This window comes from Monodelphis domestica, chromosome 6 (genome assembly GCF_027887165.1).
Source record: "Monodelphis domestica isolate mMonDom1 chromosome 6, mMonDom1.pri, whole genome shotgun sequence".
NCBI classification, from domain to species: Eukaryota; Metazoa; Chordata; class Mammalia; order Didelphimorphia; family Didelphidae; genus Monodelphis; species Monodelphis domestica.
This window is the reverse complement of record NC_077232.1, coordinates 91,256,446-91,281,702: the sequence shown is the minus strand read 5'-3', so window position 1 is coordinate 91,281,702 and position 25,257 is coordinate 91,256,446. Positions and strand designations below refer to the sequence as shown.

General features: G+C 37.1%; 2 protein-coding genes across 5 annotated transcripts in view; one reads left to right on the top strand and one right to left on the bottom strand.

Moving 5' to 3' along the window:
* Positions 1 to 356: 356 nt before the first annotated feature.
* On the bottom strand, positions 357 to 17,440 carry LYAR (Ly1 antibody reactive). 4 transcript variants are annotated; one of them, XM_016423322.2, is made up of 11 exons: positions 17,284 to 17,440; positions 15,424 to 15,543; positions 13,887 to 14,007; positions 12,149 to 12,319; positions 10,763 to 10,877; positions 8,827 to 8,934; positions 7,862 to 7,945; positions 6,311 to 6,758; positions 6,012 to 6,095; positions 3,794 to 3,879; positions 357 to 2,349 (listed from the first exon to the last, which is right to left on the bottom strand). In XM_016423322.2, the coding sequence occupies exons 4-11, from the start codon at positions 12,268 to 12,270 to the stop codon at positions 2,215 to 2,217; spliced, it is 1,182 nt and encodes a 393-aa protein (XP_016278808.1). In that variant the 5' UTR covers positions 12,271 to 12,319; positions 13,887 to 14,007; positions 15,424 to 15,543; positions 17,284 to 17,440; the 3' UTR covers positions 357 to 2,214. The 4 variants fall into 4 exon arrangements, with proteins under 4 accessions (XP_016278808.1, XP_056658398.1, XP_007496802.1 ...); XM_056802420.1 differs by lacking the exon at positions 17,284 to 17,440 and adding an exon at positions 16,667 to 16,796; XM_007496740.3 differs by lacking the exon at positions 15,424 to 15,543 and having other exon boundaries at positions 17,284 to 17,423.
* A 109-nt stretch (positions 17,441 to 17,549) lies between these two features.
* The window catches only part of ZBTB49 (zinc finger and BTB domain containing 49), a 42,961-nt gene continuing 35,253 nt past the window's right edge, over positions 17,550 to 25,257 (top strand). The window contains exon 1 of the mRNA XM_003341452.4: positions 17,550 to 17,685. The gene's annotated coding sequence lies outside the window, so the exon portion shown is untranslated. The remainder of the gene's footprint in view (positions 17,686 to 25,257) is intronic.

Here is a 25,257-nt window from a genome sequence, read left to right as displayed (position 1 = left end):
ATATGTAAGTCTTAAAATGCTAGGCCCTCCCCTTCCTTGCTTATTCTTTTTTTCTATTTGGGGGGAAGTTCTAGATATTTTGAGGATAGATGGCATTTTTAGAGTTGTTATAACTAAAAAAGGTCTTCTAAAAGACTAAAAACTTAGTCTCATTCTTGATACACATATCTATTGCCAGATTTGTGTTCAAAGCCTTCCAGTTCATGTTCCACTGTTATAACTTTAAAAGGTCAAGTGAGTTACTTGCCACTATGATATAACATCAAAAGACTTCTGTGGAAGATTAAAATTAAAAATGAGTAATAAAATCAAAGAGGAGAATAAAATTCTATATTCTGGAATGAAGAGGGAAAGACTTTCATGCCATCTCAGTTTTTATTATTCCTTCCTAACAACCACAGGAAAGGGAAGGGTTGAATATTTCTATTTCACAAAGAGTGAACACAAGCTCAAAAGTCTATAGTTTTTTTAGAAATAAGCATTTTTTTTTTTACTGTAATAAGCCAAAAGAACCCATGTTTTATAAGTTTATAGAACCAGACCAAACTAGGTTGTTTTTACAAACTTGTGTTTTCTTAAGGAATTTGCCTAGGATCACATAACCATAATTATGTCAGAGGAGGGTCTTAAACGAAACCCAAAATCTTCCTAAGAAGTATTGTCTTTTCAGAACCACCCAACCATCATATCCCAGCCTCCTGGGTATTGAAGTTAAAAAAAAAAAACCCTACTACTCAATATTTCTAATGTAGAGGGGAAAAAATTTTTACCCTATCCTAAGATTCAATTCTTTCCAGCAGCTGAGCAATCCTCCCAACCCTGAGAAATATCCTTATCCTGCCTAGAATAGAAAATTCTTTTCCCCATACTAGTAGCTTTGGGACATTTTCCCCTTTAGGAAATACCTCAAGTTCAGAATGATGTTACCCACATTTTGCCAAGAAACCTCTTCTGGGGTTCTGTTCAATTTTAAGTTATAGACAAAAAGCACCTGTTATTGATCTGGCCTTGACAACTCTTCCAGTTCAGGCCCAAAATAAGTAAAAAATATACAACTTCAGGAGAAGAATACTTGAGTATATAAAAAATCTGAAGGGAGGAAAAACCCCAAAGACTCTAGTAATCAAATAGTTATTTCTTTTAAAAATGTGTCTCAATATATGTATAATATAAATCTTAACCTTCATAACTCTCTAGTTACAGATTATGCAAATAAAAGTATGCCTACATATATTACTATGGCAATAAGCTTCCACTCTTGATCTTTCCAAACCTTGTTACCAGTACTCTTTCTCCCTTTTACCTAACACATCAACCTAATACCCCATTTTTGTTCTGACTGGCTGTTAACTAACCAGCCATTTACTAATAAGTCAACTGATGAACAGTTTAAAATAGAATCTCTTTTTGAAGTATTGGTATTTTAAAAGTGGGTGTTGTTAACCACATAACCATAACCTCCAATAACAGAGTGTCACTATCCCCTCCCTCTAAGGAGTGAAATAAGTCTTGTCATGTTAGCTCTGAGCAATGAGTTAAAGGTTAGGGAATCAGTCCTAAATGGGACATTAATCTTCACATCTAACTTAATCTGATCATCTCTTAAATCTGTGCCCTTGGTCAGAAAGTGGATGAAGAGTGCATAAAAAGGCGAACACATATCCACCAACACTGATGGAAATAATTGCTAAAGATGTCCTACTGATGGTGATTAGACATCTCTTCAAATATACATAAGAGAGAATATTATCATCACTCCTAGATAAAATTCTGTAATTCCTTCACACACATATGGGAAAAAATAAAACAAAAATCCAACCAAATTTACATAGAATTCTTTCAAGGTTAAAAATACTTAGAAGTGAAAACATTAAAATGTATTTCAATTTAATTAAAATTCCTGACTCACCATACGAGGAATGACACATTAATGTTACTGTTTAACTGTTGCCAAGATATCAGTATATCCTATTAAAAAATTCATATTTTCTCAGCTCCAGTAATTTTTATACCAAAATTTTAGAAGAATGGGCAGCAGTTATCTTTATTTTCAGTTAAAAGCTCTACCAAAAATATACATTTTCCTTAACATTTAAAAAACAACAACAACAACACAAAATCTCAGTGGCTGTCAAATTTTCTAACTGTTTTACAAATAGTGATGGATGGTAGAAGTCAGGAATAGTGCGTATTTTTAACAAAATAGGAAAATGTTCATTTCAAAAGTTTTACTTTCTCCTTTAAGAGCTTAAAGCTGGGGTTCTTACTGATCTTCTTGTTAAAGATGACTAGCAGCTCCTCTTCAGATTTGTGGTGTTCATTAGTCACTGCAAAGTATTGAGCTAAAACCTTTATGAAAAGAAAACATGTTAAATAGACTTAACTGTACTGGAAAGTTATCTTTCAATAAAAAAAAAAAGATTTGCTTTAAGTAGGGATCCAAGACAACAAAATAACAGTAACATTTTTAAAGGAAATAATTTCCTGGTAAGAAAAACATGGCTCAGCACCAGAGATTTATCATTGGGAGGCAGAATGCTATAATAATTATAATAAGCATTATAGAGTGTTTACTATGTACCAGGCACTGTGCTAGGCACTTTACAAATATCTTATTTGATCCACACAACCCTGGGAGGTGGGTGCCATTATCATTCCCATTTTACAGATGAGGAAACTGAGGCAAACAGGGGTTAAACTTGCTCAGGGTCAAAAACTTAGGAAATGTCTTTGAGGTCACATCTGAACTGAGGTCATTCTGACTCCAGGCCAGGTACTCTATCCACTGTACCATCCATACCTGGAGTCACAAGACTGTAAAATGGAGATTTGAACCCTAGACTTCAATCCCCAGAAGTCCTTGGTATTTCCCAGAATTCCCTATAATCTCACCTGAGTCTCCACCTGGGCAAGATCACAATTAGTATTTTAACAGGCAGTAACGCCTACCTCTCCCTCTTCTATGCTCTTCAATTCTCTTCTCCTACTTTTGCAAGATGTAGTAAGTAAGCTTTGAATGGGCTAATCAGCCCTAGGCACATGGTTTCTTATTTTGTATTTTCTTTATTCCTTAATTTCTAATAATCCTTAATAAACCTCAAAAATATAATACTTGTATTTTTACTAGATGCTAAATTTAATTTTTACAAGACTTGGGCTCGAGTCTTAGTTCTTTGACTTTACAACTATGTGGCGATGGTCAGGTCATGTACATCAGTTACTCTATCTGTAAAATGGAGACACTAGAAAATTGTGAAGCATATTATAAAGGTGGAATTGATTGGCTGTGATGGCTGAATGGGAGAGAGAGAGGTAAAAGCCCTATATAAAAACAATCCCAAAATTTCCAGTATGGGAAAATAGTTAAACGATAGTGCCACTGATAGAAATATGAAGGGCTCGAGGAAGAACATGTCTGAGGGGAAATTAGCTTGGTGAAGTAGAAGATAGAGCACTGGACTCGGAGTTGGGAAGATCTGTGTTCAAATGTAACCTTAGGTACTTTACTTTCTAGTGGAATGATCCTGGGCAAGTCACTTAGTCTCTTTTTGTATCACTTTCCTCAACTGTAAAATGGGAATATATTAATATCATCTACCTTGCATGGTTCCTATGAAACCAAATGAGAGAATATCTATATAGTACACAGTGCTTGGCACATAGGAGGTGTTAAATAAATGCTTATTTCTTCTTTACCTCATAGGGTTGTTATAAAGAAAGTGCAAAGATTATACAAATATAATGCCTAAATAGTTTTAAACAGACAATTTCATCAACTATACTAATTCCATACCTTTTTCCTTAATTTTTTAATTGATATTTCATTGTCGGGGGCCTGTTTCAGAACTGCTTTGATAGTTCCTTTCCAGTTGAATTTTCCTAAAATGTAATGAATTACACATAACAGTATAATATATGTGTGCATATAAACATATACATGTAACACTTATTACAAAAATATTCATAAAATAAGGGTGAAAACAATACCAGTTGGATGAATAAAATAGTTATCTCAAGTCAATTACTTTAGGAAATGGATGAACTCTTAACTGACTAAGATATCACTAACACCTTGTAATCTATTTAATACCATGGTAATAAATCAGACCATGCTATATACATATATATATCCCAACTAAGTAGAACATTAACCATTCTCCAGTCTTATATTCATCCTAACTCGGGGTATCCCAAAGCTGGCACATTCTGCCTCTCCATCTCTACCTTCAGACACAAAAGCTCTCCATAACCTCAAGAAGCTTCCACCTTAACATGAGACAACATGGAATAAGAGACAGACGGGAAAGCAAAGTGACCAGGAAAGGTTTCCTACAGCTCCTGCTGAGCCTTAAAAGAAGCCAAGAATATCCAAGGGTACAAGTGAGAAGGAAGAACCCACAGAACATGGAGAGCTGGACCAAGATATGTGGAACATCTTGTAGGATATTGTTGTTAGACCATAAAGCACACAGAGAGGAGGTAAAGCATAAAGACTAGAAAAGTGGGAAGAGGCAAAGTTATAAAAGATCCTTCAATGTCAAAATTTTCTATTTGACTCTGGGGGGATAACAGGGAGCCAGTGGAGTTTACTGAGTATAGAGGTGGCATAGTCAAACCAGGCTTTAGGAAAATCATGTTGGCAGCTCTGTGGAATATTCAGGCAGATAAATCAATCAGAAAGTAACTGCAGCAATGAAAATGAGGGCCTTACCCAGAGTGGTGACTATATGAGTGAAGAGAAAGGGATATAGATGAGAGATGCTGTGATGGTACAACCAGATCACCAGGATTTGTGAGGTGAGACAAATGAATACGTGTAGAGGGAATTTCATTTCCTCTGTGAACATGAATAAAAGAGGCAGGGGCAGAGCCCACCTGGGTCTTTTGGCACTAACTACAGGCTGGAGCAGACAGGTGAGGGAGAGAGGGAGATTTTCCTGCATGATGGCTACATGTGGTCAAACTTAAGAGTAAGGAATAAGACTTTAAATCTATGCTTATCTACCTTTTTCTCTCGAGTGATTATTAATAAACTTTATGGAAAATAAGAACTGGTAGATATTAATATTAAATATAATGAATAGAAAAGAACAATGAGGGTCTGAGCCTGAAAAACTGGTGACCCTAATAGGGAAGTTTGGAAGGGAAAGAGAATTAAGTCCTTTTTTGGGAGATGGCCTTATTACAAGAAATCCAACTTAAAATGTCCAAAAGGCAATTGGAAATGTGGGATTGCAGCTCAGAGAGATTACGGCTAGATAAATAAATCTACAAGTTAGAGATGACTGTACTCAAAGGAGTCAAGAGAAATAGCAAAGAATTTTGGGAATTTCTAGAATTAAAGGACAGAAGATTCAGCAAGAGAATGAGGAACAGTGAGAGGTAAAAAGTACCCAATTTATTCCTAAAGAGTAAGGTACTGAAAACATTTACCTCAATATTTAATTGGGTTTGATAGATTAAATAACTATTACAATTACTCCTAAGTTTTGGATGCTTATGCATTTATCATTATATTAAATCCTTAAGATAAATTATAACATGGTATCAGTAAAAAATACATATCATAATATATAATATATAGGCCATATCTACAGATAACAATCCTTTCCTGGAACTACAAGTCTCAAAAGGCCAGCTTCCCTACTTTATGGGCACATACTATACAAATGATTTGGCTTACAAACTCTCATACAATCCTCACTAACAGCTAATAGAGAATTTACATTTGCTTAGGTGTAGTATCTGAATCAGAAGAAATCCACTTCAGGTACTTCATAAGCCATTCCCAGATCTCTTCTGAATTGGGATGCTGCTTTTCCACATTTAATCTAATCTCACATCTTGTCCTTAGTTTTTGGCCTTTCTATTCTGATTTGTCTTCTATTTGAGTATATGCCTTATAGATTTCCCTTTTCCTAAGATTTCCCTTAGCCTTTCCCAGTCCAAGTCCATTACTCTGAACATGGGAGGTACTGAAGAAAATTTAAGTAAAATGTGTTGAAATATACCTTTTATAGGTGTTTCACTCTCTTCAGTCTCTACGTTAGTATCTTCTGTATGTTTCATTTTTTTCTTCTTAGAATCAACTTCTTCTAGGTATTTAGAAAATTAAAATACAACACCATTAATATCATTGCCCATCATTTGGAAGGGAAAATACCCCAACAGGAGTTTTGTATTTAGAATTAAAAATACACTTTTTTTTTTTAAACCCTTACCTTCCGTCTTGGAATCACTACTCAATAAAAGAAGTAACAAACCATTCTTTTTATCATTAGAAAACACAGTATGCAAATGAGTCACCTACCTTCTGCATGCTTACGTTTCCTTTTTTCTGCAGGTGCTTTCGTCTCTTCCTCTGTCATCATTTCAACATGATTTCCATTTCCATTCACTTCAGATTCTGCTGCACATTCTTTCTTGGGTTTTTTCTTCTTATTTTTCTTTTTTTCTGTGTTGCTAATTTCTGACTTTTCTTCCTTGTTGGCATCAAGTTCTTCTACCTGGCTCCTCTTACGCTTTTTGGATTTATGATCACTTGAATTTTCCTGATGGTTTTCTAACTTCAGTTCTTTCTTTTCTTTTTTCCTGTTCTTCTGTCTTTCTTCTTTGCGTTCTCTTTTGTTCTTCTTTGCCTCTGGTTGTCCAACTGTTCTTTCACTGACTTCAGTGGGTATTGTCTTAACTTTGTTTTCTGCATGTTGATTCTCTACTTGGTTGAGGGGCTGTTTCTCTTGCTCTTTTGTATTTGGTCCCTAGTTATTGGGAGGAAAACACAAATGAGATTATATATTACCATAAAAACATTACATACATATGAACTGTTACAATGGGAAGCATAATGAAACTAATAAGATAAAAAATAAAAGCCAATGACAATATGGGCTATCATTCAGTAGACTTTTTACTTCTATTAAAAGTGAGCTTCCTGTCACTTAAACCAGGCTTCCTACTTTCATATCTCTACTACTCCTTCCCTTTAGTCTAAATTCTTCTCCTTGACACCTGCTAAACAGCCTAAATTTTTCCTCAATTATCCCTGAACCAGGAAAAATTGATAGGACTTCAAACTAGACATGCACAGTGACTCACTATATAGGTATTAAAAAAGAAAACAATGACAACTAAGACACATACACAAAGCTTTCCAAACATTTTTCCTGAATCAAACATTAATTTTTTCCAGTTCTAAAGACTCTATCATAAATCGAATGACTTATTAAATTTGAAGTGAAAATATATTTTGCTTAGAAAGTAAATGTTTGTCTCAAACAGCACAAAACAAGGAAAGTACACAATACCATTTTGACTAAGGAAAAAATGTATAGATTCTCAATAACATAGGCATTTACTGAGAAGGTCTTTTGACAGTAAGTAGTAGTCTCTTTCCATTAATGTTGTAGCCAATAATTTGGAAAAAACAAAAACAAAAACAAAAATTCCTCCATTCAAATGACCAGTTGGTTGACATTAAGGGCATATTATACCTGCAGAATGGAGCTGATAATATTTGCACTTTCTGTCTCAGAAGAGAGGTGAGAAGAAAGCTTTGTTAACCAAACAATGCTAAATAAAATAATGAATATTATATCAAGGTCTTTTAGTAGGCTTTTATAAAGTCCAGTATATTTAACCATATTAATTTAATTATGTTAACCTTCCCCTGTCTATAGCTTGTCCTACTGAAGCAACATCATGTAAATATGTTTGCTATTAAAAAACCTTCCCCAAGTACACAGGAGAATACTCTGTATAGCAGAGTCAGATTTAGTTTTATTCACAAATTATAAGATGCAAAGAAACTACCATTCTACAATTTACTCATTTTAACTTTAACCTCATTATGAGGATGACTTACATTGCTGGTAGCTTCAGAAAAGATATCCCACACCTGTTCCTGAAGAGAGTCATTATAAATTTTTAAACTGTTCTTCATCCAATTCTGTCAAGAAAAGAAGTTCAAAGTTATTTGCTTGATCACATATTGATTAAAAATAAATACAGGTTGTCTTAACTTATTCTCCACCCTTGAAAAGCAAGTCCAGGGGTCAGTTACTCTGGTTCTTATCCCAGAATGCTGATGGCTATGAAAATTCCTGTTCCAACTCCTCATGACCAGGACAATGGTAGAAGTTGGCAGGAAAAGTAGGGTTGAAGAAAGAAAGGAAGGTGATTCAAAGCTATGAGACTTCTCCTCCTGTCCTATACTGCTGAGTTTTGCAGCCTGAATTCATAAACAGTATCTTTACCCCAACCTAGTCCTTATCCTGTTCTTCATTAAAGAATCTGACCCATTATGAAGATTTTAGAATAACTCTGAATTCAACTTTTCCTCTAAAATGCAGAAGAATTTTACTTCAACCTTTGGTGTCTCTTCATGTCCTCATCAACATCTATATGAAAACAAGTTATTTATTTAAAAGAAAGCCAAGTAAGCCATAGTGACAAGGGGAAGGGAGGATAGGAAGCCTTTTGAACATTTCAAAGGGCCATAAAAGATAAGCAGCAGAGTGGGAAGTCTAGCAATAGTAGGCCAGGGAAGTATCCCTCTAAGTTTTTAATCAATGGAAAATTCCTCTATCCCTATACCTTTTTCTTAAGAACAACCTCCAACACTCTTTCCATATGTAATGTGATTTTTAAAAGTTTCTATGAACGCCTGGGAACTTAGTCACCACGAATTAACATTGTTTCAATAAAAAAATGTGCTTCAAACTTCACTCCCTCCTCCAAATTTCAATCAATATTATCTATGAACATTTAGAGGCCAAGGGGTGATCTTTTTCAACTTCTTTTTGTGGGGAAGTGACTTCAAATACTTACCTGAAATTTGGCCTTTTTTCGTGGAATGTTATCAAAACCACTAACTTTTTCTAAAATCTCTCGCAATTTGGGGCTAATAGTGGGTTTCTTCATTACTTCATGAATCTTCTGCAAAAGGAGAAATGTAGAACGCCAGAAAAGATGAGTAGTATAAAATCAGTGAATCCAGTTAAAAACTCATGATAACACAATAGTTCAACAACCACTGGTAAGACTACTAAACAACTTTGCTATGGTCAGAAAGGTCTGCTAGGATCCTGCTGCTTCTCTGAAAAAAAATAAAATACCTAGGCAATAGTAAGATCATGCAGTATCCCTTAGTCATGAGTTCTTGCCCTAGGATTCTACCATAGGGGTCCATAACACAAAAAAAATTAAGAACCCCTACTTTATGGTAATAAAGAATACCTGTAGAATCTCAAATAACCAGATTCAAACTCAATATTGGTTTCACTGGGGTCATAATTAGTAAGACTGATTTCTAAGGAAGATAAAAGACAATATTGTTTTTTAGTTCATGGGGATCATATGATCATATTCTAGAGCTGGAAGGGCCCTCAGAGATCATATGGTTAAACTCTTTCATTTCTCACCTGAGGAACCCAGTTTAACTTTCCCAGGACTTGAACCCAGGGTCAGATGATTCCTTCTCTAAAACAAGCCAGTTTCACTGTACCAAGTTGATACGACCTACTATAGGAAAGGGTAAGAGTAAGTTCTTGTTCCCATTCCTAGATTTGCTTTGGAAGAATGTTATACAGGTATTTAAATCACTTCTTTTGCACTCAATGCACTTTGTATCTCTTATTTATTTTATAGGCCCATTTTATTTTCTACCAGGTTCCCATACATTTATGCAGTATATGGTGAATCTAAGAATCATACTTTGTAGTTTATGTGTGTGAGTATATATTATTCCCCTACTAAGCTATAAAGCAGGGGTCCCCAAACTGTGGTCATAAGCATAAGATATGTGACCCATATGGGCAGTCAGTGGTTTCTGATTCATCACCTACTTTTGCACACATGGGTCACAGAACTCCCCCACTCAAGTGTAAGTGGGGTGTATACACATTTAAGAATACGGTTACCAGAATTTTAATCAATTCCAAATGATTTTTTAGCAATTTATGGTAATTTATTTAAAAAAAGGACAGTAGAGTGAATTAAAAATCAGAACCTCACAAGCTGTCTACCAGAAACATTTAAAACAGGGAGACAAAGTAAAAATAAGAGGCTGGTGTAGAATCTACTATACCTCACCTAAAGTAAACAATTACATTGTTTCTATAGATAAAGTATGTTCAAACAAATAATTGACAAATAAACTTTTAGAATATCTCATTGATAACTTTGGCATTTCTTGTACACTTGTTTTAGGAAATCCATCTGGTGATAAAAATCTGTCAATAAGCATCTTTTTTCAAGAGATAATAGCTAGCTACTGCAAGGGTCAATGTCCAGGGTATTCAATTTTAACCACTGTTGTATTGCTCATCTTTAAGGAAAAAGTGCATTTAGAGCAATCAAGTCGGAAAGTATGACACAATTACTAATTTAAGCCATCCTTTCCCTTTCCTCCTCATCAACACCCATTCCTGTCAAGAAGTATTCTTTGCAGGGAAAGCTAGGTGGCTCAGTGGATAGAAAGTCAGGCCTGGAGATGGAGGGTCCTGGGTTCAAATGTGACCTCAGACCCTTCCTAGTTGTATGAACCTAGTCAAGTCAATTAACCCCAATTGCCTAGCCTTTACCACTCTTCTGCCTTGGAACAAATTAATATCAATTCTAAGACAGTTAAAACCAAAGTAGTCTTTGCTTTAAAATCACAGATACATTTGCAGTAGTCCTAGCAACAAAAAGCTAATCTCACTATTATCCAAAGGACATATATTTTTTGAAGAAAATTATACATTAGAAATAGGAAGTATTTTACCTGAATCCATTCTTGCTGTTTAACATCTCCTTTGTTGGTTTTGACCTCATATCCTTTGCCCCCATATTTCTGATCTTCACTGATGCATTTCACATGTTTTTTGTATTCATCACCCCTTAAACATAAAAGAAATGCATTTCAATATTTAAATTTTTTATTCCTATCCCAACATACTGAATATACAAAACACAACCTCTATCACATCAATCATTTCAAAATTCCATTATTACACTTCTTAGTATTAACAATAACAAGCTAACATTGATATAACACTTACTATGTGCCAGGCAGTGTGCTAAGCATTTACAATTATTATTTTATTGGATCCTCACAACTACCCTGGAAGATAGGTGCTATTATTATCCCCATTTTAACAATGAGGAAACAGAATCAGAGAGGTTAAGCGACCTGTCTAGGTTCACACAGCTAATATGTATCTGAGGGCTGGATTTAAACTTGTCTTTCTGACTCCAGCAGTCCAATAATCTAACCATGCATGGCTCCTTTGATGTTAATTTCATCATTTTCTCTCCTTCAAGGTCCAATATATATAAAATGCTATTAACAAGTCTCTTTGCTTATTCCTTGCATCTGGGCCACTTTTAATACCAAACCTACAGATAAATACTTTATTGGTATATCAAGGTATCTGTAAGCAAAGGTAAAAGCACTCTTTGAGCTCTAATGTAGTTGTTTAGGGTTTGCTTTGTTTTGCATCAACAGAGATGCTATGTTAATTTCTGCCACTGATACAGAGCAGTAGCTCAATCTGAAATGAGGGTGAGGGGGGTAGGGGTGCTGAGCAGTTACGGTTACTGTGGCCAGTGGTCACAGAGGTAGTGCCTGTCAGAGGCAGGTGTTCTAGACTCCAAGGCCAGCTCTCTCTTCAATATGCCCTTGGCAACACAGATATGAGGCACAAAATTAGTGCAAAGAGATGGCTACTGTTTCAGTGTGGATGTGTACATAGCAGATACATAGAGCACCAAGGCAGATCCTTGGGACATACATGTAGTTAGGTACCTCAGACTGAGTTAATGGGGAACAATGGGTGAGTCCCTGATGGGATGTCCCCATGGTCTCTGGGCCTTTCCTTTTGACCCCCAGTCCTATTAGACTCTCCCAAAACCTGATCTTAACAGCAAACCTATAATTTTGAAGCTCAATAGGGAAAGCCAAAGTACCAGGCCTATAGTTGGGAGGACCCGAGTTCAAATATGACCTTAGACTCTTTCTATCTGAGTGATCTTGAGCCAGTCACTTGACCCCTATTTGCCCAGTCTTTGCCCTTCTATCTTAAGAGTTGTTACTAAGACAGAAAGGAAAAAAAAAAAAGAGCACAGTCATTTATAATACCTTTAAAAAGAGGTACATTAAAAAGCTTACCAGAAATCTTTGCCACAGTCAATGCAAGAAAGGCATTGACAGTTTCTGCAAATGTTCACATGTTTTTCCACTTGTCCTTTCTTCACTGATTCTCCACATGCATTGCATGTAAAAAATACCATTTTAGTAAATGCTGTTTTGCTCTACCCAAAATAGATGAAAATGCTGGAACTAAAAGAAAATAAAAGATTACTTTTAGCTGTCTCAAGAATTTACAGCACACACACACACATATATATATATAAATTAAGTTTATTCAAAATCAAATGACTCAGAGTTAACTTTCTAAATATATTTTACAGTAACAAATACACAGTACAAACAAAAATCAAAGCCACCTAAATGACTATCCAGCAAAGTCAAATCTAGTCTTTTATTAAAAATGCTTTTCTCCCTTATAGTGGCTAAAACAAAAATAACAAGGTAACAATTTATACCACCTACCTACTACTATTTGCACCTAGTGATTAGTATTTATGTGTATGAAAGAAATAGAAGATGATTCTAAATCTACATTGCAAATGACTATAGCTCACCATGCAAAATGACAATGCAAATAATAAGTAAGGTGTGTATAGATGTGTGGGTGCAGAGCATGTGGTTGAGGATTGCTGACAGAGAAAAGAAATCCCACCTCTTCATGAAAATCCTAAAAATGTATTGGTGATGATAGCTGTTTGTCAAACTATGACTCGTTACAGCACTTTGCTTCAATATTGCTATTGTTTACTCAGCCTCATTTAACAGCTAATAATACAGGAGTCTTTTAGTATTTCTGTCCCTGAATGCCAAATGAGCCTTAACCCTAGAAACTCATACAGAAAAACAGAAGAATAAATAATTACTCTGGGGGAACTATTCAATTAATCACTTCCCCAAGGTCCCTAGAACTAAGCAAATCTTGGTCTTCACATATATCCTATAATCAATATATCTCCTCTATTTGCAGGTACTTATTCCAGGTGTCTACTAATGAATGAGACGTCAGTAGAGTGACAAAGGCAGTTCAGGAATATTTTCAAACTTCTTTGACAGAGTAATGTTTGGCTAATGTCCCCTAAGATTAAAGTAATCTGAACAGAGCAAGAGTCTTTTTACTATAGGCACCTCTCCTAAAAATATAATGTTCTATCTACAGCACTGGATGGAATATTACATAAAACACAGGTCTCTGGCCCTGGTCTCACTGTCAAGTTAAGCTCCTAAGAACATGAACCTGGTGTCTGTAGCTGGAGTCTTAAGAAAAGTCTGGAGGAAGGATACTTAGAAATCTATAGATTTAATTTAGGAAGGCTCTTCCCCTTACTGCCAGATACCTTTGTAGATACTACATAAATGTTAATGATGACAGCAGCAATAATTCAACTTTTAATAGGAGATAGTTATGAACTGAAGGCAGTATCAGATTCTTTATATTATGTCTATATCAGATCCTTGATCTGTTTTAAAGTCTATTTTTTATCTAACTTCAAATGACAAACATAATTCTAAGAAAAACAAAAAGCCAACTCCCAATAAATGGATTAAAATTATAAGTCTCAATCTGGGAAGATGTCATAATCTATGGCTAAAACCTATATGTAAATAGATATAATAAACCCATTAAGATATAGTAAATCTGCTTGCTGATAATTTGATATTCCTATAAAACAATATTTCTATTCTACAATTAAAAAGCATCCCAGAGACATAAGGAAAGAAGTATTCAAATCCTTTTCTGAGGAACTCTGCCTCTCACCTGAAGTTTTGTGAACCTGTGGGGGAAGGACTACTTGAAAGGAACGTTCTATCAGCCTTCAGGAAGGAGAACAAGTGGCCAGGAGTTATGCTGCTGTCCACAATCAACTGGCCAGGGACTTCTAGTAGAGAAAACGATAAACATATCAGTTAGAAACTTAAAATGTAGTTCAACAACACAAAATAACATGTTATCCTGGCAATGATCTGGTTCAACATACCTATAGAATGACTGAGAGGTTAAGATAGAGAAGCCTACTCTGTCTTGCCTCCACTTGCTATTACACACTCCCCCTTCTTCCCCTGACCCTATCACTCATCTGGTAAAGATGAAGTAATAGGAAAGATAAATGGGGAACTAGAGAATAGGATGAGAAGTCTCAACCAAGACCTGTCCTTCTACCACTCTTCCAGACCAAGATTTTCAGCACCACTAATGGAAAAGAAGGGGAAAGTATATACACTTCATGTACAATCACCCAGTCCCTCAATACATCCTCTAGTCACTGCTTCCATTTCTGCTCCTTGCTCCACAACTCCTTACTCAGGTGTTTATACACTTTCTACCCTTATGGCCTAGTCCTAGTCATGAAAGTGATATAGAGCTTGGAAAGTTCTCTCTTCCACTAACCAACTGGATGGAAGGTAAGTGGAGTTTCCAGTCTGTTGCCAGTTATAGTCTTCCTAAGAAAGGCATGCCTAGTATCCCAAGTTAGAACCCCAATTGTATTTTTCTATAGAACCACTATTATATTTGGTGTTTGGGCTTAACAGTAATGTACTTCAGTTCTATTATGGGTTATATAGGTTTTGGCACACTGCCCTGGAAACCTCAATATCATGGATAACATCCTTTCTTTAAAAAATGATTTCTGAGGCATTTTGCACCATGTTTTGGAAAACAATTTCATATATGTTCTGAATCTTTGGATAAATTGCAGTCTCTTGTTCTGCTCTTTTTGTACTTTACATTTATTGGAGATAACAACTTTAATCACCTGCTTGGTATTCATATGGATTAGTAAAATAATGCTTGTAATCAGCTTACTTCTCCTTTAGAAGCCCCAGTGCACATATTAGTATGAGCCATAAAAATAACCTTGACTATATTTCACACTATAAAACTATAAACAAGCAGTAAAGAATATAACTACTATTCTTTTCAGTGTATGGTTGGGCAAACTAAATATTAACTCTAAAGAAATTCTGCTTGAATCTACAAATTAAAAATACTCATTGGTACTAATAAACAAACATTTATTAAGTACCTATTGTGTCTGACCCTGTGAAAAGTGCAGGGGAATTCAAAGAAAGGCAAAGTTAATGGCTCAGGACCTTGTAGAACAGGACACATTCATATGTTACAATTATGTCCTTGCATTGCAATCCATGACTGCTGTAGTATTATAGGACCTGGACCTGCGATTTCATTGAGGATGAAAAGAGGGCACAACAGACCTATCCTCTTGCCACTTCTACAGCCCAACATTTTCATCACCACTAATGGGAATGAAATATATACATCTGTATGTACGTACCACTCAGTCCCTCAATATAAGCCCTCCAGCCACTGCTTCCATTTCTGTTCCTTGCTCCTTGGCCTTTGGAACTACTGGGTGAGAAAACTCTCTCTGCTGATGCAGGTTGGCACTTTTTTTCTATAATGAGAAGTTAAGGGGCTTGTGTCACAGGCAAGACCCTGGCTTCAAGATGGCTCTCTACTGTCCCACACTGACTCTTTACTATTCAGAACTGTACTTTAAAAAAAAGAAGCAAAGTCTTTGAATTTATCAGGGGTGTGACCTAGTGGAAAAAACAGACAGGAAATTTGGAGATGTGGTTCTAACTCCAGCTATGTCACTAGAAAGATATGCAACCTATAAAGTAAGCCACTTTCTATCTCTCCTCTACTAAAGTCTCATCATATCATGGAAGGAATCCTTAGTTCTCAAAATTCAGTTTAATTCAACATTTATTAGATGTCTATGATATGAAAGGCACATACATAAAGCAGGAGAAGCATCTGTGGTGTAAGATCTATTGTGGCTTTCAAGTCCTCCCATAGATACACAATAGTTAAGAACAAGGCCCTTAACTTCTTAAGTGTCTCAGACAATTCTCTAAGACATTAACAGACCAGTTGTACTAAGAATTCCCTATGAAATCAAAGGACCAAATCTTTATATACTCTTTTCTGACCAGAGTTTGGGGACAAAACTGAAACATAAATTTTTTTAGGGTCTCCTCTCAATGTCTTTGTTTTCTTGGCAACAGTCCCTCTTCACTCATCTTTTAGTTGCCTATTGCCCAAAGTCTCTTTCTTTACCTTCTTCCCTATCTGCATTTTCAAGGAATAATTAACTCAAACATTTGGCATAAATTAACTGAATCGATCATCAGCCAGCCCAACATCCTCCTTTTATAGATGTATTATACTCCAAAAGCTTATCTTCTTAATTTTGTTCAGATTATCACATTCCACCTTCTATCATGCTTGTGTATACATCCTATTTCCACCAGGAACCGATTTGTACCCTCTCTGACTACACAAGCCATTTTCCATGTTGATGTACTACTCCACTCAATCTCAAAAACTTAACTGTTTGCTGAATAGAACTGTGGGTTATAAGATCTGCCCAAAAGGGGGAGGGAGGGGAACTGGCAGGGGCAAGGGCAGTGCAGAGAGAGCATTGGGCCTGGAGCCAGGAAGACCTTGGTTCAAATTTAGCCTCAAGACTCTTCATTTCCTCACCGTAAAATGGGAAAAAGAAGTGCACCTACCTCCCCAGGTTGCTGTGAAGAAATGGGAGAATAACTGTTAGGAGCTTGGCCCAGTGCCTGGCACAGAGTAGGAGCTGAATAAATGTTGACTATGGTTACTACTGCTCATGATCACACTCAGTTAAATTAAGCAGGGCTTCCCTGACAGATGTCTGAGTTTTTCCATTACTCCAGTTCGCTTTGTTAGGCATGTGCCGCCCCTCTCCCCTCTCTTCCCACCGCGACATCATTTGACCCGTAAAGAGCTATTACAAAAGCCCAGGCCAAATGCATTAAGAGGCTCCAGAGATCCAGCCAGTGCTTATTTGAAGATGACCAAACAGGAACTTGTCCGGGGCCGCCCGTACACATGGCCAGGCAGGGACTCGAACCCAGGTCCTCGGACTCCCAGGCCATTGCTCTTCCCAAGTACCCGGCCGGGCTGAGTCGTGCACCTCCGGACTCTCAGGCACCAGCCCCACGCAAGGGGCGGCCTGGGTGCAGGTTGCACGGGCTTTCCCGGGTCCACGCTGGGGCTCTGCCCTGGTCAGAGCTGCCTGTTCCCGGCAGCCCCTTCCCCAGGCAGAGGCCCCGTCCTATGAAGCATCAGCCCACCCCAACGGACCATCATCACTCACCCCTGCCGCGCGCCGGGGAACCGTTTCAACCGCCCGCGCCCAGCACGTGGGCTCCCCCGGGGCGGCGTTTCCCGCGAGTCCGCCTACCGCCTCCAGTCCACGCCAACTATCAGAGACTCCTCTGCCCCGAACAGGCGGCGGGGACCGCGAACTGGAAAACTCGCGCATGCGTGCGCCACAACCTCCCCTTTTCCCTTATCCTTAGCCACGCCTCCAGCCCCCATCTTCTCCTGGCGGAAGTGACGTTCCAGGAAGTGTTCTGGAATAAGAAGTGCTGTCAAACCGCCGGGCCCAGCGGCCGTCGGCGGAGCCTTTAGTTTTCTGCTGAGTGGCTGGGGCAGGAGAAGTCCGAGGAACAGGAGGAGGAGGAGGAGGAGGGCGTGCACCTGCCAGCTCAGACAGGTAAGGAAGCCCCTAGGCTGTAGCTGAAGGAATCGAGGAAGACAAGACTTCACTCCTTGCCTCTCTTCACCTCTGTACTCTCGGCAGGATCCTCAGAGCTCTCTCAGACTTTGGAGGGGAGGCCGGGCCTTTGCTTAGAGTCAGGAAGGATCCTTTTCGGACACCGTAGGAGCTCGCGGCTAGCGCCGCCCCCGACTGAGTGGGTTGGCCTGAGGGAGGCGGGAGCGCTCCCTGCTCTGAAGGGCAAAAGGAGGAAGTGGGCGAACTGGAGTTGTTTGCGAAGAGTATGGGATCCATTGCATCCGTGAATCGAAGGGGGGGTGATCTAAGCCACCCTTCTAACTTTTTTTAGAAGCGGAAACTTAGGTTCAGAGAGGATAGATGACTTTCCCAAGGTGACATATTTGAACCCAGTCCTTCAGATTTGCTCAATTAAAAAAATCTTTCTGCATATGAGGCATTGCTGGTTCTTTGGCTCTTGTCTACCACGTGATTTCTTGGGGCGCTTTCGTTGCTACTCCACGTATGTAAAATTAGGGAGGAACCATTTCGAGGAGTTGCACTTGCAGTCAAATCAATAAACAAGCATTTGATAGCTTCTGCAACGACAAGCTACTAGGCGCAGGGGGATACAAAGACAAAAACGTGGAAAATGGTTCTCAAAAATTTGGGCTATAAGGAGGGGTGAGGACAGCACATACAAAGAGAATATGAAAAAGTACAAGATGATTTCTAGGAAAAGCCTTATGAGAAGGTGGCATTTGATCGAATACTGAAGGAAACTAAAGATAACGACTTTTTAAATTTTGTTTTTTTCCTATTGTCAACATGGAATCTAGAAACCCCAAACTTGTCCCAGTATGTCACACCCTCCTTTGGAGGATTGAATTTAGGACCTTCATCTTGCCAGAATGATGCACACTACCTACTGCGCCAAATCTTAAAATCTGTTGTTAGTCTAAGAGGCAGTGAAGTAGGACTTTCCCTCAGGGAGGAACTCTCATGTGACAAGGTCAAAACCTGGGGTTTCCAAATCCTACTAGGCCACAAGTTTGGGGTTTCTAGAATTCAAGTTGACACTGTTAACCAAGGTATTTTATCTTACACTTTATCTCTCATTGTGAAAAAATGGAAAACAATGCTCTTGTAACAACCATGTAAAAATTAGGAATTTTGAGAAACTGGTGGGGTGGGGTATTACAGACATGTAGAGGAACTGTGGAAAAAGGCTCCAAGATAGATGACTGGACTATCCCAGGCTCAAAAACATTAAGAAAGCCATTTTGGCTGAACCACAGTATCTGGAAAGAGAAGAAATGTTCACTAAGGCTGGGAATTATTATTATTATTATTTATTATTGGGGGCCAGTGTGTGATAGCTTTTAAATGTCAAAGGAATTTATATCCCATCATGACTTCCCAATAGGGAGCCACAGGAGTTTGAAATATTAGGGTAGAGGAAAGAACATTTAAGAGACTATAAATCAGGAAACAGATTTTGTCTCTACTTTTTCACTATCTAACTACCTGACTTTCAGAGAGTCACTTCACTTCTTTGCTTCTCAGATTTCTTATCTAGAAAAATGAGGGAGTTGGACTAGATTTTAATCTTGAAGATCTTTCCCTGCTCAAACATTCTATAAAAATCTAGTTGGTGGAAGAGCATGAATTTCTGATTCCTCTGCCAGTAAGTTTTCCATTGCAAAAAAAGTGCTATAGAAGTTAAAAATATGAAATGATTTGCAATTTTGCACAATGATGTCATCAGGTTCTTAAGAATTTCATTTGTTTCTACTCTAGCTGGTAACTAAGTTTGTACAGTGACTGGTGATTGATTTACTGTCAGTTGGTGGTTTCTATAGACATGATTTTTTTTTCTTACAGTTTGTTTTTCGAGATTGAAAATTAACGAATGATTTTCCAGAATCAGAGACAAAAAAGTTTTTCTTTTTGGATGTACAAGAGAATATAAGCCATAATTAGCAGAACCCTTTACTTGACATAAAGAAGCTTTCAACAGCCAAATCAAGCATTTTTTAATTAGAGTAGAATGGCTAAACATCTTAGATGCATAGGAAGAAACTATTCCAGAAAAACTGACACAACAATACTGTGTCACAAAGTAGTCTTTTGAAAGCAAGTCTTGCATAGAAATTCTATAAAGAACTTAGCAAGAGTTAAAAAAGTCTACTTACACTTCTAAAAATGTTGATTTCCTTGTGAAGTTGGGCACACTGGTTGATGCTCAAAAGTACTTTGGAAAACATGGTTCAGAGGTTTTGTTTTAATAAACCCTTACCTTAGGTCTTGGAATCATTACTGTGTATTGGTTACAAGACAGAAGAATGGTAAGAGCTAGGCAATGGGGGTCAAGTGACTTGCCCAAGGTCAGACAGCTACGAAGTGGCTGAGACTGGATTTGACCCTAGCACCTCCTGTCTCTAGGCCTGGCTCTCAATCCACTTAACCACCCAGCTGCCCCTTTTTATTTAAGTTTTAAAAACACACATTTCAGAATATATATCCTCACCCACCCCACCCAGCTATTCCTTGTATTAAGGAATTACAAGAGAGGGGAAAAGAACTTAATCAAAACCAAACAAAACATTAATGGCGCTTGGCAGTGAAAGCAATGTTCTACTCCTATAGTCCCTAGTTCAGCAAATAAGAAAGATACATTTTCTCAGAAATGAAAAACAAACAAAAAACCAGACTTATGAAGTATTTAAAGCTGAATACTTCTATATCATGGAATAATCAGAAGGCCCTGGGCATGATGAGAATAAGCATCACTACCAGAAAGAAGGAAATTTACTGTATCTTAGAGAGGAAATTTTTAGTTCCTGATGGAATAATTTCATAACCAACTTCCTGAGTGTTATCAGATTAGTCAGAGCATTAGGTTGGAAGAAAGGATAAAGATGATAAAACACTGTACAGATTATAGTAGTTTCAATCTGACCTATACAAATGTGTGAAGATAGGCTTAACTCTCCTGCCCATTGTTAGGTTTAATCACCAAAAACATGCACCCCACTTACACTTGAGTGGGGGAGTTCTGTGACCCATGTGGGCAGTCAATGGTTTCTGATTCATCACCTACTTTTGCACACATGGGTCACAGAACTCCCCCACTCAAATGTAAGCAGAGTGTGTAAACATTTGAAGATACGGTTACCAGGAATTTAATCAATTCCAAATGATTTTTTAACAATTTATGGTAATTTATTTACAAAAGGAAAAGGAGTAAAAGTAAGAATATCAGAGAGAGGGTAGGATAAGATATCCTAACATACTAAATATTTTTCTCTGACCCCTGACTCAACCCAGGCAGGGCTAATTAGTCCTTGACTGGAGGGACCTCAGACTTGAGCCAAGGACCTGGGAATGAATAAAGCAAGGGGTTCCATCACAAAGCCTCTCTCAAGAGGGGAGGCCTCTCCTGAGGCTAGACCCTTCAGAAAATCCAGGAAAGGAGTCAGCCTTTTTCACTCACCCAAGTGATAGTTCAAAGGGAAAGATTTAAGAACAGTCTCGCCAAGTCCAAGGTCTTAGGTCCAATAAGCAGATTCTTTACCAGCCTCCAACTCGAACTCAGAACTCTGAAGAACGAAGATCTGCCTCACAGGTAGTCGTAACTCCTTTTGAAGACACTTCTTTGCATCACATGCTAGGCCTTCCTCTACTTTTTAAGTGGACAAATTATAGGCTATAGGTTTGCTTAGGACTGCCCAGGGGGCAGTCAGTGGTTTCTGATTCATCACCCATTTTCACAAAGATGGGTCACAGACCTTCCCCACTCAAGTATAAGTGGGGTATATATGCTTTTGGTAAGTAAATCTAAAAATGGGCAGGGGAGAATTAATCCCATCTTCATAATTGAATATTGATGCCATAAAATGGGAAATGGGAAAAAAAGGTAAATATATTGGCTTTTATTATTATGATTTCCTGTGAAAGCATAATTAACATAAAGCAGTGACCACAATGTCCAAAGAGCCCTAGAATCTTTGCCTGCACACACTTGGTCTTCTTACGGAGATGTTTCAGCAAAGAACAACATTAGTATAGAAACTCTTTCATAACTACAAAGGAGGATAGCAGAGAATTAATAGTACTTGTAAAATAGTTTCAGATAATAAAGGAAAATAATGAGGGTATGCACCAAAATTGGGACACTAATGCATTGCTAGTGGAGTTATGAATTGGTCCAGCCATTCTGGAAGGCAATTTGGAATTATGCCCAAAGGACTTTAAAAGAATGCCCTTTGATCCAGCCATACCACTGCTGGTAATAATAAGATAATAAGGAAAAATACATGTACAAAAATATTTATAGCCATGCTCTTTGTGGTGGCAAAAAATTGGAAAAAGAGAGGGTGTTCCTTGATTGGAGAATGGCTGAACAAATTGTGGTATCTGATGGTGATGGAATACTTTTGTACTGTAAGGAATGAAGATCTGGAGGATTTCTATATGAACTGGAAGAATCTCAGTGAACTAATGTAGAGTGAAATGAGTAGAACCAAGAGAAGATTGTAAACAGAAAGTGAAACATTGTGGAACCATCCAATGTAATGGACTTTACTACCAGTAGCAGTGCAATAATCCAGGAAACTCCTGAAGGACTTATGAGAAAGAATGCTATCCACATTGAGAGAAAGAACTAGGGGAGTAGAAACGCAAAAGAAAAACATAGGACATCACTTATCACTTGTATATATGGGTATATGGTTTGGGGTTTTGGTTTTAAAAGATTGCTCTATAGTAAAATGAATAATATTGAAATAGGTATCAAGTGATAACATTTGTACAACCCAGCAGAATTGCTTGTGGGTTCTGTGAGGTGGGAGAGAAGAAGGGAAGTCAAGAAAATGAATCATGTAAACATGGAAAAATATTTTAAATAAATAAATAAAAATGAAGATAATACATATTTCCATATTAGCCATGTGTAGACAGAAAAACCCACCTTTTTTAAAAAAATATATGCTTGAAAAAAAATAGTTTCAACTCTATGTTGCTTTACATGGGAAACTCCCTTTCCAACTTCCTTTATAAGTTGTCTTCCCCCATTAGAATGTAAGCTCTTTGAAATCTGGGACTGCCTTGCTTGCTTATATTTGTGTGCCCCATGCTTAGCACAGTGCGTAGCACAAAGTAAACACTTAATAAAGGCTTTATTATTAGTTTGTTTAAAAAACAATTTAAAAATTTGGTGTGAGATCCAACTAAGCCCCATCATCCCAAGAATATATGTAAATGAGGTCTGGAGTGCTAAAAATAGATGTAAAATAGAGTTGTGAAAGTTCATCATAAGTGGTAGTGAAATCACCACATTTGAGGCAAACAATTTCTGATATACTAAATAAGGAAGCCCTGTATTTCTTGTGTTCATAGGTCATTCTCATTTGGATCTTATTTTAGTTCAACAAATGTTTATCAAGCTTGCCATGAGCTGAGATCTATACTAGATACTGGGGATACAAAGACAAAAAATTAGTCTATTCCTGTCCTCATGGGAGCTTGTATTCTACCAGGAAGATGCCATTATTTACCCAGTCTTATTTATGTAAATAAAAGAAAGTGGGGAAAACCCTTAAGAAGATATCCAGACCAAAACAACAACATATCAGAAGTTATGCTGGAGAAGACACAATCTTGAAAACACATAGGAATCAATGCCACCTCTAAAGGTTTTTTTCCTCCAATTGTTAGCCCTCCTAGTTTGATTTGTATTTACTTTAAAAATAAACACACACCCAGAGAAATCTATATCGATTAAACACAAATTAAACTTACTTATCTGAGTGCCTGTTATCTCTGCCATCCCAAGTAGAAGATTGCCAGTGCTTAGCAGGTGCTTAATAAGTGTGAATTGAATTGAATTGAATCATTTTACAAGATATGCCAGAGGGGGAAATTCTAAAAAAGGAATTTTTTAAACTAGGATGATATTAGTACTCAAAAAAGTTCTCAATATAGGCATATTAGTACATTATTGAGTTTTGAGTTAGTATAATCATTTTGGACAGCAGTTTGAAATTATTCAGTTATGTCATATATACCTTCAGGATGTTATTGAAAAAAAGAAAAGCCCTTTACACAGCAGAATATCAATAGCAATTTTTGTTGTAGTCAAGAACTGGAAACATACATCAGTTGGGTATGCCTGAGCAAATTGTGGTTCATGAACATAATGAAATATCGTATTATACGAATCTCTGATTGATACAAATACAGAGAAATAAGAAAAGACTTAGATGAACTAATGCAGAGTAAAGTAAGCAGAGCCAAGAAAATAATATACAGAATAACTACAACAATATAAATTGAAAGAAGAAAATTGATTCATTGAGGGAAGATAAAACCTTCTAGAATTTCTCAAAACATTTCATGCTTTTGTGAAGATCATACCAGATAATTGAAGTCAGGAGATAACAATAACTGACTGATTATTATAAAAAGTGAAAAACATATATACATTTAGTTTTCACTGGTGTTTGGCACCTTGAAAGTTCCTTGAGAGATGGTCAAATACTCTAGATTTTTCTGTAATATGTATATTATTGTTCTGGTTGTATCACGCCAGATAAATTTTACAGTGCTACCTCAGTGAGCTCCATGATTATTCAAAAGATCAATTTAGCAGTTCATAGATGAAAAATACAAATTGTCCAAACTATGACATACAGTTGGAAGGCAGTCTTTACATCTGGGACAAGCACCACATATGGGAATTTGCCCCAAAATAGAATAAGAAAAGAGTAGACTGGATTTCATTTAGAAACTGCTCAATGTTTGTTTGCTTTTTTAAATGAATTCAAGCTGTTCTGACCCCAAAATAAACTTTAACAAAATGTTCTCCTATGTGGTAATACAGGCTCTAAAAAAGTTATAGATAATTCAAATGACAATGTATGGTGAATGGGTTTTGTAGGGAGAGAGGGATAACAGAAGGACAGCTTAATTGCTATACTAATAAAATCCTAAGGAAGGCCTAAAAACATATTTGAGTAGATCCTCCAAAGATTCTTAAGGAGAAAATAGTTACACAGGATGAAGCTTTGGTTGGATTTGTGATCTATACTAGTAGAGGCAAGGCTCAAAAGGTTCATTGAAGTATATAAAGGAGAAGCATGGAGAAAGAGAGGGAATATTTAAGATAAAGTCAGTCAATAACAAAAAAGTAAAGCCGAGAAACCACAGGACATTCTTGGGAGTCAATAAATAGTCTAATCTAGCTGTTATGTGGAGTATGTGACAGGGAACATTATGAAATTAGGCTATAAAGGTTGGGTCATGCCAGCTGATTGCCTGGAAAGAAATTTGAAAATTACTTGTAAACAATAAAGATTAGCTAAAGAATTGTGAGCAGAGAAATGACATGACCATATCTATAAAAAAAGATTATTCTAACAGGAATATAAAGATTGGATATGGAAGAAAATGAAGGTGGGAATATAACAGTTCAAGGAGTTGGAGATGAGGGCCTATATTAGGATGGAAGCAGTGGGGAAAATAAAGAGAAAGTAAGTTATGAAACAGGCTATAAAGGTAAAATTAATTGGT

Bases quoted from the DNA above. Each gene is read 5' to 3' on its own strand.
- LYAR (XM_016423322.2), bottom strand. From the start codon at position 12,270: ATGGTATTTTTTACATGCAATGCATGTGGAGAATCAGTGAAGAAAGGA. The intron at 6,759-7,861 runs GTAAGTCATCCT...CCCAATAACTAG, and splicing joins TTTCTGAAGCTACCAGCAAT to GGACCAAATACAAAAGAGCA. The intron at 2,350-3,793 runs GTATGGAATTAG...CTTTTCATAAAG, and splicing joins TTAAAAAATTAAGGAAAAAG to GTTTTAGCTCAATACTTTGC.